General features: G+C 37.9%; 1 protein-coding gene across 1 annotated transcript in view; it reads right to left on the bottom strand.

Moving 5' to 3' along the window:
- LOC138020783 (latent-transforming growth factor beta-binding protein 1-like) overlaps nt 1–15000 on the bottom strand; it is a 95943-nt gene that overhangs the window by 12673 nt on the left and 68270 nt on the right. Inside the window, exons 7-9 of the mRNA XM_068867708.1 lie at nt 13750–13872; nt 13221–13352; nt 10831–10953 (exon numbers count right to left, since the gene is read on the bottom strand). Of these exons, the coding sequence (XP_068723809.1) occupies nt 10831–10953; nt 13221–13352; nt 13750–13872 (378 nt within the window). The remainder of the gene's footprint in view (nt 1–10830; nt 10954–13220; nt 13353–13749; nt 13873–15000) is intronic.

Raw genomic sequence — 15000 nt, 5'->3', positions numbered from 1 at the left:
GGAAGTGAAATCACAAGCGATATCACCGCGGAACATTTTTTCCTTACCTAGTTGGAAAAGTGGGATTCATCGTAAGCTAAAGAGTCTGAACCACCCACTTTACATTGCGCACCACATTACTTCGGTCGCCATTTTCAGGGCTAACGAAACTCGGAATTCTGCGGACTGTAAGCTGTTTCAATCGGACATTAAATGGGCTATATAATTGTGTTTTCTGCAGCTACGTTTATTAGAATTTTATTTGCTATGATTATTTATGTATGACATGCTCTTCGCAACATGTTATCTACTCGTAGTGGAAACAGAATCGTTGTTGAACCCGCAGTACTGCAATTGGGCGTTTAACGGCTCGAACAATCAAAATCAATGTATAATAATAATAATAATAATAATAATAATAATAATAATAATATTAATAATAATAATAATAACAACTTTATTTCAGTGTCAATGAATTTAGCACTAACGACAAGCACTGACGAAATTGACTCAAATCAAATCAAATATTGGTTTTTGTGGAGAGGGGAAAACCGGAGTACCCGGAGAAAAACCTCTAGGAGCAGAGTAGAGAAGCAACAAACTCAACCCTCATATGACGCCGAGTTTGGGAATCGATCGCGGGCCACATTGGCGGGAGGCGAGTGCTCTCATCACTGCGCAATCGCTGGAAAACGGAGAAATATTTTTTGGACTTCATTGCAAGGAATAGCGAACAATTATCTGCGACTTCATCATCGAATTGATAATTCTGTTCCAATATTGTTATGCGTGTATTCCGCTCAGGCTGTCAGCACTGAACACAGAAGCAAGGTAAGTCTTTGTCGAACATTTAAATACTGATCTCTATCACAATCAGTAAAAGCCTTTATCATTTGTTGGTCGTTTCATTTTCTCACTGATGATATAAACTGCGTTTTATGTAAGGAAACTTATAGGAAGAAGAAATTGCTGTTGGATTCAATACCCGCTTGAAGACTTCATAAACTTGAAAAACGAGAAATTCTAAGAACGACGAATAAGAAGAACATTTAATCTGATGCCGCAACTGTGCATTGCCTGCGCGACAATTAAATGAAACTCTCTCTATTTTTAGTCAGTACTGCTTATCGCTAACCGCTTGCATTATTGTTTCCATTGCCAACCTCTTCGGTATCAAATAAATATAGGTTGCTTGCTTACTACGGTCCAGTTAACGTTTAAACAAGTAGGTACCACGCATATAAACTGTCTTTTCCTCTTCAATTCACTACAGACGCATCGCCACCCTCCACAAAATAAAGGTCCGCAATGCGTACTTGGGTGGAATTTCAGTCAAATAAACGTTGATGAGTTAGCATTACAGTAGATGTAATGCAGTTTTGTCATGTTATAGTGAAAAGATTATGTAAAATCTCATGCTGTAAACGAGAAAATGGTTAGGGGCAAAATATGTTTGGACTTCTAGTTTCGAAGAAATTAGGGGTGTTTACCATTTGTCAGAATAAACCGGTTGAGATGACCTGTGAATAATGGTAACAGTTTTTCCAAAATCAGCAAACCAGCTCAACGAGATGACGCTAACCATTTGCAATGATCCTTTTTGGAGTTGGGCCTGCAGGTACATTTTCGTTTGTTTTAAACTACATGCAAAGAAGGCTTAAGAGTCAATTCAATACAAAATGATCCCTTAGCCTCGTTCATGTGGCAAAACCGCTGATAACTCCGATGAGGGTTATTGTTTTCGGCTGATTAGAGACTGGAAACTGGAAAATTTCCACTGTTCCGTTCGACGGAAAATGCCATTTATTGTGGTTTGTGTAGTTCCCAGTCAGCAGACAAAGCTGAACACGGCCCCAAGTTATCACGGGGGAGGAGGGGACGGTGATTGACAAGAGTCACTGAAGTAAACATTTTGCAGGTACGGTTAGGGCTTATGACGCATTTCAATTGGGTGCATTTGAGCATATGAGCTTTTCAGCCACAAAATATTTTGCAATTAACTGCCAAAATGTGTTGGAGTCTACGCGCTTCAGGCATGAACTCACTACTTCAGAGATTCATGAAATATTTGCGTTCGACAATGTAGTAAATGCCGTCTACGATTATTCGTCAACGGATATATCGGAATCAGAGGATAATTTGTTTACTATAAAGCTTGATAAATAAGAAGGCAAGTGCAATTGTCAGCTAAGAGTATTCGTGCTTCCAGCTTACAACACGGTACGCAAACTATGCTTGTTAAAAAGGGACAAAACATTAAGATGTGCTATTTACACAATACGAATGACATACATGTATCAAGTGGTTCTACATGTGCATCAAGACTGTGATACATGCATCAAAATTCGCCATATAAACATCAAAGGTCATATTTACATGTTAAACGATACTACACTTACATCAACATTATCTGATATAGTTACATCAAGATTCCAGATAAATATACATCGTGATTCGTGACACTTTCCCTCGAGTTTTTAACACATCAAGATGCGTGATAACTTACACAGTATGACTGCTAACGTCCGTGACGACAATAATACCACTGGATTTAAAGAGTGAGGAGTCGTGGGGAGTGGAAATATGGCGGGAAACCGACCCGAACAGGCGAGTTCGTCGCTTTCAACGGGCAGCACTAAAAGGCGGAATCCGGAATCCGGAAACCAGAATTATCCACAAATCGCGAGAACTACAACAAATTACCCACTCCTTGCATGCTCTGCTATAATTCTCACACTCAATTATTTAACTCTGAGGAAATGTAAACTGTAAAAAGGATCTGACCTTGTTATTCTGGATATAAATACTTGAACATGGTTATGGCATCATCAAGCTAAGGCAGTCCACATTACAATAAAGAAAACTTAAAACTTGTTTAATTCATTTTCCTTGTTTTTTCACCTGCCTTGGTACAAAAATGCCTCTTTTAAAGGAACAAGGCGCCATGTGTTGCGTAAGTATTGGAGCGACTGAAGCTTTCAATTATACGTTGAGAAAGAACATAGAGTGAATATGAAAAATCTGCATTAAGTTTTAACTTAAAAGTTCTTTTGAGACGTCCCACTGGCATCGAATAGGCCAGGAAACAAGCAAGTTTTGAAGATTCTGTCGAAAGGCAGACGAATATTGCGCTTCAAGGTCGATTATCATTCGTGATAATATGTTCGGCAAGGTTTTTCCGCCATGGTTTGCAGTTTGAATATACCGTGGACTTCCGAATGATGAGATTTTATGACACCCAACATGCCCAAAAAGTTGAACAAAACAATGTAATAACCACTTAAAACTGTTGAAAAACTTAAAAGAAATGCAGCAAAAGGAGAAATAGTCCATGGGTCAGGACCCTAAAAATAAGGTGTTCGGTATCACTCAGGGGGACAAAGGCTATTATACATTTCTCAAATCTACAAGTCCCCTAGTTTATGATTTTGTATGATAGAAGTCTCGGATGAGTAGCTGTTGAGGGATATCACGTGACCAAGTGACGTCACTCAGATACACTGCAAATGGCAGAGTAACATAGAAGTCGAACATAGACATCATTACCAAGCTTATTGTTCGTATTTTACGAACATTTTCAAACATTTTAAACCTTGAAAATGCTCGTACAGAACCTTTGTGATGCAACCTTTTAACATCATTCTTGGTTGTTATTGGAATGCTTAAGAAATACTCTAATCTTTCTTTAGCTGAATTCTTCAAAAAACTAAGGAGCTACCTTTTTAAGTTACATCAACATTGAATGTTATAGGGAATGATGGCAGTAAGTGGGTTTAGGCAACAGTTTGGTTTAATTGCTATGACTACTTATAAAGTGAAAGCCCTTTATAGCATATTCCAAACTCGGTGGCCATCTTGATCCGCCATCTTCGATCTGAGGATACTTCAGTTTCTGTCATAAAAAGTATGAAAAGTATAAACTAAAAGGGACTGTAGATCAACAAGACGCGTGAATTCATAAAAAGATAGTTTAAGCATTTTAAATGCATAGTCAAATCCTCGATGCACAAGAAAACTGATGAATCCGTGACAGTACGAAGAAGAGCTCTAACTATAAAAGACTGTACTGTCTAAAAGATTTCCTTGTAGCTTATTCAGCATTCATTTTCTTGGTCGTTGGAAGGGTCTTGCTCCTCCTTGTCCTCCTTCTCGTCCTCGTCCTCGTCCTGTGATGGATTTTCACAGTTTCAGAGTCGTCACATGTCGGTACACTTTAATGCATTAGTAATGCAGGAACAGGTTAGGGTTAGGGTTAATGTTAATCCCTTGCTTAATTAAATATTCTGATAAAATCATGATAAATTATGCTTATATGATAAAAACCTAATGCGGGATATCAAAAAATCAATCCCTTATAAAGCCAGTGATAAAATGATATTATAAACATGATATTATAAACATTGCAAGTGATAATTAGTTATGATATAGTGATAAACCGCAATGCTGCATAATCAGACTCGATTCCATTCAGAAGTGAGTTTTTCAAAAAGTTTTTCAAAACGTTTTTCAAAGACTCCTTCAAAGAGTCGCTATTTCTAAAAAAATCCTTACAGCTACTCTTTTGTGACTTCTATCATACGAATTTCTTAACCTCTTCAGACAACCTTTTATGTGATGTCAATGAGAATTTGTCCCCCTGAGTGATACCGTGAACCCGCTGTGGCCCATGGACTAAGAAGCATGGATGGACAAAAATCATCAGACAAGATTGAAACAGATTGCATTTCGGTAATCCTGAAAAAAAAAAAAAAAAAAAAAATCGGCCCGACGTTTTTCAAGGAGTTAGGACAACGTGCGAGCCAGCGAGCCATAAGAGTCATGCGAGCCATGCGAGTGATCATGCGAGTCACCGCCAAAAATGCAATTTGACACTTATAGCTTTTACTCTGTCTAACGCCAGACGATTTTACTCGTCAATGGGAAAGCCCTCAGCAGTGAAAGGGTTAAAATGGGTGCTCAGACTTAATAACTGTTTTTCAGCGCTATTTGAAATGGGTGCTTAGCCTTAAATGCGAAATTTGCATGGCTCGCTCGCTCGCAGATTGTCCAGCCCCTTTTTCAAGTTCAAGGGAAGTCGCCTGAATAAAAGTCGCTTTTACTCAGAATCATTATGTGCGCGATGCAACGATAATTTTATCAGTAAAGCAAATCTACGTTACCATTTTCGAGTTTTAAACTCGTGATTAATTAAAGATTTGCCCTAAATACCCTAAAATAACGTAACATAGCCCGTTTAATGACAGATATCTTCCTTTGAATAGAAATCGTGGTAGAGACAATTTGTTAACCAAAAGATTCCGAAATAACAATACTGCCAAGAAACAAGATATAATTCCGCAGGGATATAAGATGTAATTCCGCAGTGTTCCACTACTCTCTACATGTCTCCTGTCACATGTCAACCAAAAGTAAATCACTCTTGTTACAATAGTTTCCGGTTGGAGCCTATTTGCGATTTCCGATTACAAGACCCGTTTATTATCTCTTATTTTGGAGGCTGTGCTAATAGCTAGCAAAAGGAAGTATAGTAGTATGAAGAATGACATACCAATTAAGGACAGACAGTAAAACACAACTTTGTTTATTTAATAAATTTCAAAAAGTATTTCTTTTACGTAAACTTGACCATGTGCAACAAACAAATTACGAGTATGATCATTAATTTACTTGATGTCGCCTTTGAGACACGGATTTCCACTTAGAAGACTTGATGAGAGTCAAGACTGTGCAGAAGGAACGAGGCCTCGTTTGTTCAAAAGGTGGATAACGCTATCCACCGGATAAACACTTGAAATATCAGTTGAATTATCCAGTGGACTAGTGGTGATTTATCCAGTGGATAAGTTTTTGTTTTATTTCTCGCAATTTGTGGATAATTCTGCTTTACGGATTCCGGATTCTGGATTCGGGCTTTCAGTGCTGCTCTTTGGAAGCGACCAAGTCGGCTTTTCGGGTCGGTTTCCCGCCATATTTCCACTCCCCACACACGAAGAGACACGACTCCTCACTCTTTAAATCCAGCGGCATTCTTGTCGTCATGTAAGAAGTGCTCGAGTCTCGATGCATATATCACAAATCTTGATGTATATATATCTTGAATGATGTAGAGCTTTAAGACACGGACGTCAGCAGTCATACTGTGTAAGTTATCACGCATCTTGATGTGTTAAAAACTCGAGGGAAAGTATCGCGAATCACGATGTATATTTATCTGGAAATTTGATGCATATATTGCTAAAGTTCCTTGGTGTATATATATCAGATAATGTTGATGTAAGCGTAGCATCGTTTAACATGTAAATTTATATTGCGAATTTGTATGTACAACAGTCTTGACGCACATGCGCAACCACTTCAATTGATATATGTATGCCATTCTTATTGTGTAAATAGCACACCTGTCCCTTTTTGACAAGCATGGTAAACTATACTTTTACATATTAATAAATTACAGAAAGTTTGAAGGCATGAGTTTTTAACTTGCGAATCTACGGAAACTGGCGCCGTCACTCAACATGTCAACAAATCGTAGTTAAAAGAGGGAACCTCAAATTGCTGATCGTAAATCTACAGGATAATAATGGACTTCGTCATTATGTTATATCTGTCCGATATAAGGTTGAAGGCGTGACTCCTTGCAATATAGCTGGCACAACTCGATTAATACAAACGTCAGAAAGGAAGACGAATTATCCTTACCTTGTTAATTAATCGCACTGAGAAAACGAGTCGAAATTCGGCAAATGACAACAGCCGAGTAGAATAATGGCTGCTACACACACTCATTCTCATTCCCAGGGTCCTCTCTCTTCCTAATAGAGAGTACATGACAAACACTTGGCTCTCGTATACAAATAATAAAGTCAGGAATATCGCTGGTGCTGGCAAAGTGTGGGGAAATCCCACACAAAAACCGCTTGAAATGGCAAGGTATTTTTGCTGTTTTTCTGATAGAAATCCATTTAATTTCTTAGGATAATTTCCCTTAAGGATATCCGAAATGTTCTTATTTCCATCACAAAATTGTCCCAGTTTATATCTCGAGTGTTCAAGAGGTTAATGATACTTGCCATATATGGACTTCAACTCTCCAAATTCCCGGATAACAACAAAAGCAACAACGACAAAGGCGCTCGATATATACTGGTTGTGCAAGACTCTTTAAGGCCTCACAACAACCACTTTGACAATCGGAGATTGTGGATGCTAATCTGGAGTGAAGAAATATGAATGCGCCTTAGAAATTTACAAAGATCTTTGCATTATATCTTTTCCTGAGGTACATTCATTATTTCTCCAAACCACAGTAGCATCACCATATCTAAACCAGAAGTACATTAGACAAGGAACTAGGATTTGCAACCTTATTATATAGTCAAAAACTCTCGCGTTTTTGATTGGTCAATGACTAATGCATAAATAAGATGTAGAAAGCAATATGGAAGTTGCTACCGAAATAGTGATAGGGTAACTTTTTTGAATAAATAATAAAAAATAAAAATCGTAAGAACTTGCTCATATTTCTTGTGATTTATGGCCAATTCACATTTATTATCCAACTAGTATTGTATTAGTTATTGAACCGAAAACGCACGAAACAAGGGCAAACATTCCACGATATTGTACAGGTAGTCACTGTTTGACTAGCTTTGGTGCTGACGTTGATATTTTGTTGGTGAAATTTGTTGCAAAGAAAAGCGAAAATGGACGACACGTTTGCAACTTTTCCCAAACGTTACTCAAGATAATGTCCTGGCGTGAAAGTTGTTGTCAAGTCGATATTTGTTAGCCAATCACAGTCCTGCCTCGCACTTGCCACGCACAAATCCATCACTCGGGAGTCTTCTTGTTTACAATTCACTTGCTTAGAATTTAGTACGAAAAAAGTTGGTGTGGTATAACTTATTTCATTTTCACTGCAATTACATAAAAAAAAAGTTAATAAAACTCAAGTACATAACAAGCAGTGGGGAAGACTAGAAGGGAACTGACGAACCATGCTTGCTAGTCAACCCATTATGAAAAGATTATGTATGAATATACAAAAGCTCAATTGTTTCACCAGCAACTTGTTATTTACCAACCAACTAACTAACTAACTAACCAACCAACCAACCAACTAACTAACTAACTAACTAACTAACTAACTAACTAACTAACTAACTAACTAACAACCGTACTAACCGCTGTTTATAGCCCACGAGGTATAGGAACGCTCAGGGTCAAAGGCCTTATCTTTATAAAAAGAAGTGCATAATCTCTTAAAAGAAGAAACACTCAATTTGGTATTCCTCAATTCATTGGGCAAATTGTTCCATAAATACGGGGTCCTCTTAAAAAATGTTCCCGTAAAAAGTTCCGACCTAACTCTGTTAATTTTGAAAATACGAATTAAGTGAAGAGTTGAAATGCCTGCACTTCAGTTTATAAAAGGTCGACAGGTCCTTGACTTCTCCGCGGTAAACCAGTGGTAACAGGGTGAGACTTTTTAGGCGCTGATTGTAGCTAAAATGGGGTAGCATAAGGCTAGTCGCACATCGTAGCACCCCTTCTATTCTTTTTATTATAGTAACTGATTTTGGGCTCCATATTTCAGAGGCGTACTCGAGGTGAGAACTTACGAGAGTCACATAGAGGAATCTCAGAGTTGGTGACAAAATTTTGATAGTGCGACGAATGAAACCCAGCATTTTGTTAGCCTTCTTCAACTGGGGATACGCACCTCAAAATCGCGCTGGGCTCTCACCCTGCTAAGAATCTTTCCTCCCATTTTGTAGTTATAAATTATGGGGTTGCACTTCCTTTTTACTGTACAAAGTGAACATTTGTCAATATTGAAGGCCAGCTTCCGGTGTTCACTACAATCAATCAGCTTGTCAATATCGTCTTGTAGCAAAGAACAGTCAGAGTGAGATCGTATAGTACGGCATCGTCAGCAAATAAAAGCAATGTACTTGAGTGAGATAACACACTTGACATATCATTAATAAACAAGACAAATAAAACACAAGCTGCAGCCTATTGCCGAAAACTCATAAACCAATGCAGCAATGGGCCCTTAAGTTCAGACTGATCCAGCTTTCTGATCAGGTGTGCATGAGATACTGAATCAAACGCCTTCGAAAAATACAAGAAAGCGACATCAGTTTGTTCACCATGGTCCATTGTTCTGACCATATGATGTACTGTATCCAGGAGCTGAGTGCTAGTAGAGCGTCCTTTGACAAAACCACGCTGCATGGGATAGATTACGTCGGCAATAAAGTTGAAAAAACGAACAATCACAACGCGCTCAGCAATCTTGGAGATAAGGCTTAGCAGCGACATTGCTCTATAGCTATGTACGTCTTCGATGTCACCTTTTTGGGGACAGCCAACACTTAAACAAATATTAATTAACCGTTTTAGAGGAAGTACGATTTCAGATAAACATTCCCTTAATACTCTGCCTGGTATTTGATCAGGGCCACACGCCTTTGATGGATCAATATTTTTCAGTCTTTTAACACTTCTTCAACTGTTGCTTGAATAAAATAAAGTTCATTATCCTGTTCAGTAAAAGTGGTTGTTGTTTCTATTGTGTGAAAACCAGTCTTCAAAAACACACAGGCAAAAACGAGATTAAATAGATTTGCGGGAGTTAAGGATTTAACACTACCAAACTGGACAACTTTGGGAATTCTATTGCAGATTTTTTTTTATCCTTTAGATCGGAATTCAGATCGTTTAGAAATTCGCAGTATTTACGTTTTGTAGCAGTTTTGATTTGTTTATGTATTGATCTGTAATTGCCCAAATGCACAACCGAATTTGACTGTTTTGCTTGTTTCAATAGCAGTTTCTTCTTCTTCGATAGTTTGATAATTTCGCCATCAATCCATCTTGGAGATTTTGCATCCTTAAGTTTGATCTTGAAAATAAACGACTCAACGGCATTCAAGAATAAATCACGCCTACTTTCCCAACATTGATCAATATTATTTTCATCAAACCCCATGTCCAGAGGAGTAACTGAGAGTGCTTGTCGTATTGCATCAAAATTAGCTTTCGTAGTCGTAGGAATAACGAGCAACGCTCACCTCTTCACTTTGGTCTTAATGGAGAAAGAGACTCCAAGATGATCCGAGACGAACTGGCAATCAAATGTCTCCATTCCACATATACGTTCGGGTTGATTAGTAAAAACAAGGTCAAGAATATTCTCTGTGTATCACATAATCGTTCTTCTCCCTGCTTGCATTTTCACTCGCCCTAGAGCGGGCTCATCATAACGCAACACAACTCGTAAAAATAACTAGCGACACAACACACTAATAGAAATGATGCTCTCTTTGAACGAATTATCGAAAACGTCTTCTTCGTTCGCCATCTCAAATAAAGTCAGGAAGTGTGTATGACACACTACCCGTGATACGGATACAGAAAAACTAGTAGCGCGTCAAACATATTACACGCATCTGCCCAAATGTGTAAACAATCGCTTATCAAACACTAGAACAAAATAAATCTTTGGCAAGGTCTTACTGAATTACCAAACATAATAAGATTTTAAAACAGGTTCAAACAAGAAAAAAAAAAGGTAGCCAAACGACAAAAAATGTTTTGCAACAATTAAGCATGCTTGGGATGTTTACTGAAAAACATATACCCTTTAACCAGATCATTACAAATGACTAGAAAAGCAGATGGAAAGAGTTACATAATCTTAATCCCTACTAATCTACAAATTCCTTTTTCTCCTTAAAAGAAATCTCTCGCAGGAACATACAGACTGGTAGAAACCAAGCATGTGCACACTGCCCTGTCACAAACTCTTTTCCTTTCTCGCATTCGATTTAAAGAAATGCTTACCAGTACAATCCACGCCATTACCATTTGTGCTCTGGAAGCCGGGTAAGCATTCGCAGCCATAAGATCCATGGATGTTGTTGCATACAGCGTTTTCCCCACAAATGGTCTTCTCTAATTCACACTCTGCAAAGAAAAATAAGTGAGGAGATATTGTTCTCGTTTAGTCACAATATCAAAGTTTATTTAACCCGTTTATAAAATCTTGCGCGATTGTATCAGCTACCATAAAATTACAGAGCGGATATCAAGTATTATTAAATTTGCAACCTCGGTTAATGCATTTCTCGAGCTCCGATTGGTTCACTCAATCTCGGTTATCAGTTCATATACCTTAGTTTGACCTTATATGGTAAGTGATTGCACTAAGCGTTGCCAAGCTTTAAGTGTTTGGCCAGAAAACGAAATTTCTCTCTGAATAAAGCAAAACAAAAAAAAAAAACAAAGTAGAAAGTTTGGGCTAATTCCGGCATTTAGAAGTACGCGAAAAGGTAACAAATGTTTTAAATTTGTGATAAGCCTTGCGTCTGTCTGACTACAAGGTATTACACAACATCGCATCTTCATCAAGTTTTTCGATTTCGCTCCGATTTCCTCGCTTTTTTCGCTGGTATTTCGTACTATCTAAACCTTTAGAGTTTAAGGAATTTAATAAAACGATTTTTCCATTCGCGCTTGTTGGATATGAGACTGGTTATAGCCAACTCATATCCAACGCGCGCTCGTGGAATAATTGTTAAATAACTCCCATTTAAGTCGATATTTGTCTTGCAATTATTTTCGTTAACCGTTAAGGAAAAAGCCAACGGAAAAGTTAGCAAGAGGATTTCAACTTTTCGTTTTTATTACATTTATTTTACAAAACAGAAAAACAAACTCGTTTTGTAGAGTCTAGAGATAATATCATTAAAAAGGTAGCCGCAAAACATCTTCCGGATAGCACTAAACCTAGGTGAACAAAATATGCTGTCAACGTCTTTTAATGTGAAGACTTCAGATTTAGTAATGTGAAAACCTAAAATGACTCATTATAAATGATAGAGAATTTTATGACCTTGGACTCCATTGGCTGAGAGACTGTGCTCAAAAATTCATGTTTGCCCCGGTTCCAACCAATCCAATCAGCAAAAGCTAAACTGTTCGAGTGATTATTATTGTAATGTTTATGATTATGTCACTCGGGTTTATGAAAACCATACCTTGCTGAGTTAGCCAAACATTTTACACGTAGTCCTTATACTTCAAAGATCTAATTTAAATGCGAATATCACCGGAATGTTGTAGTAGCCTGCAAACAAGCTTTTTATCGGGTCATTCAGAGATGTGCCCTTTGTTTTCCTCCTACATTAAATGCTCACAATATAAGGGAACCCCCCTTGCTACTGTGGCTTTTAGTCACGCACTATATTTCAACATATCATATGTAGACAGATTACGCTGCAAATCCCAAAAAAACATGAATTGTGTAAGAAACAATAAGCAAATGCTCTATACATTGATAATTCTTAATATTTTTGTTTTGCAAATAAATAGTTTACGCTTTTTTTCAAAGTAGCAAGAGAGTTAGCAGAAATAAATTGGAATTAAGAGAATTGTAAAACTTAGGACTTGGATAAAAGAACGAGAGTTGTTCGGTATTAATCCTGCAGTGAGGTAATTAGAAGGTGTTAGAATTTGTTGTATCAGTAATAGGAATGAATTTGACTTTTGAAAACAATTTTAAGCCTTTCTACCGTTGTACAATCAAAATGTTATGCGGACCAAGACTGATTTTGGGTCCATAAAAATGAGGAGAAAGAAACGAAGAACGTGGCCAATGTACTACCGAACGAAACGTAGCAATGAGCAAACCAGGACACAGAATCAAACGCATTCCCATGTTTTGAATTCCATCAGCGGTCATTACCCATTGATCGAGCACGAACAGACAACCGAGTGAAACCGGCCTTCGATGTAGACACGTGGTCGGCATGTACAACATAGTCATATCACTTACTGCATGGTTTCTTATGGAGATTAAGGGAAATAATATTCACATTTATCAACGTTTTGGATGGCACGCATCTGTCTTTCACATAGACGTCCACGCGTTAAGCAAACCCCGCTGATGGTAATGTAGCTCTTGTTCCGCAATTTCCATTCATGTCGAAGTCCCTCATATTATTACATCCGGGAAACTTATGAGTTTCGATAAAACATCACTACAACCTTTTGTGCTCAGACACCCGAGTCCTAAGTGATCTTTCGGTCTTGATGGCAAAATCGCACTCTTTGCGTCTGATTGTATACGACGTCAAATGATGGACGGTGGATTAAATACGATCCTTGTATTTTACATAGGTTGTATGACCTTGAAGACACTCCCACGAGATCACCATTGTACAATTTCTTACCAATGCAATTTGTCCCATTCCCACTTGCATCATAGAAGCCTGGTTTGCAAAGGCAGCGATAAGATCCCACTGTGTTATTGCATACAGAGTTGTTCCCACAAATGTTCTCATCCAAATCACACTCATTAGTATCTGTGCCAAAGGAAAAATATGGTGAGGTGATTAATGTCTTTAGGACATATTGCCATTAAATTTCACTTCTCCAAGAAACGAACATTTTATAACGTGGTCTTATAAATTGACGGGAACTCAAAAAATAACTTCAAGGTCAAAGTCACTTTTTGTACTTTGCAAGATATAACAGGATAATTCGATTAATTTATTGAGCTCAGTGTCCTCCATCAAGGAAGAACCACGTGTTCAAATGAACGATAAGACGACATGACGTCACGTTTTAAATGTGCTTCAAACTCGAACTGAAAATAACCATACTAACTACTTTGCTAAGGGTACTATCCCTAGCTCAAACGCTTCTCTTAAACGCACAAAGCATTGGTCCATGGACAAAGTTTTAAAATATAAAAATTACCTTCACAGTCTCTTAATCTGTTGGAATATCCGTCCACACAATCACAAAGAAACTCGCCATTAATATGCAAACATTTTTGATAGTGTCGCTTACATTTCCTTTCCTTGGTGCATGGATCTAAAGCTGTTGAAAATCATGTATATGATGTATCATCTTAGTTTGTATCACGTCCTATCATATCACATCACATAAAATCATTATTTTGGTTTTGCATCAATTCATCACATGCACTCAAGACTTTAGCATCAGTGGATAGACGGCTTATAATTAAATCTTGCAGGAATCACATCCGGAAACTTTTCTATATTTCATAACTAAGATGCTAGAGTGGCTTGGAAGCTTGGTAAAAGAGAACAGCACCGCTGAATGATGACACCAAGAAATGTTTCTTGAACAAAGAAAGGCTTAGTGGGTATCAATTTCTGCTTAGATTGCGTTCTGATAGGAATGAAATCTATGTTTTCACCTGTCTTTAACGTGCCCCAGGGATACAGCAGCGTATGGTTGAACCAATTAATCATGTATGCGTCCAAAGGTTTTGGCATCTTTTACCGTAGAGAAACCAAGGATTGCTTTTCAAATGGATCACGAAGACAAGTTAAATTTTGTAGCCAAATGCTTCAAAAGAGCGTGCCAGGATCCACTCGTTTCCGCTAAGCTTAAAACGACTAGCTAACTTTTGTTTGGTAAGACAACCGAAGAAACCTCCAAAAGAGCGAACACAATTGGGGCGAGAAAAAAGATGAAAGTTGATCATGTGGAACTGTAACAAGATGAGCTTACCGTATCACCGAAATGCAACTTTTGAGGCAAAGAAGAGGAAATCCCCATGAAAAGTCCAAGCATCAATAGAAAAACAACCAAAACACCTTTAGAGGCAGAACCATATTTCGGAATCTTGTGAGATTTACAATCGACGCGTTTGCATCAAAGAGTCCAAATCTCTCCCCCTGTTTCTTGAAATTTCGTCTTTGACAAATTGAAGTTCTCCGGTTTAGAAGTTTCTGCAATTTGCAGATTCCTTCAAAGCATCGTTCGAAGTCATCAGCTGAAGAGTCACAAATTGAAGTTCTCCGGTTTAGAAGTTTCTGCAATTTGCAGATTCCTTCAAAGCATCGTTCGAAGTCATCAGCTGAAGAGTCACTGACAACATCGCTGTTCTCGTTCTCAGTTTCCTAAAATTTTACGTAGCCTTTTCCTGTTCTTGACATGAACATAGTTCACAAATTTTTCTCAGAATGCGGTGAAAAA

The sequence above is a fragment of the Montipora capricornis genome, chromosome 10 (assembly GCF_036669925.1).
Source record: "Montipora capricornis isolate CH-2021 chromosome 10, ASM3666992v2, whole genome shotgun sequence".
In the NCBI taxonomy this organism is placed as follows: Eukaryota; Metazoa; Cnidaria; class Anthozoa; order Scleractinia; family Acroporidae; genus Montipora; species Montipora capricornis.
This window is presented reverse-complemented; position numbering and strand designations above follow the sequence as displayed.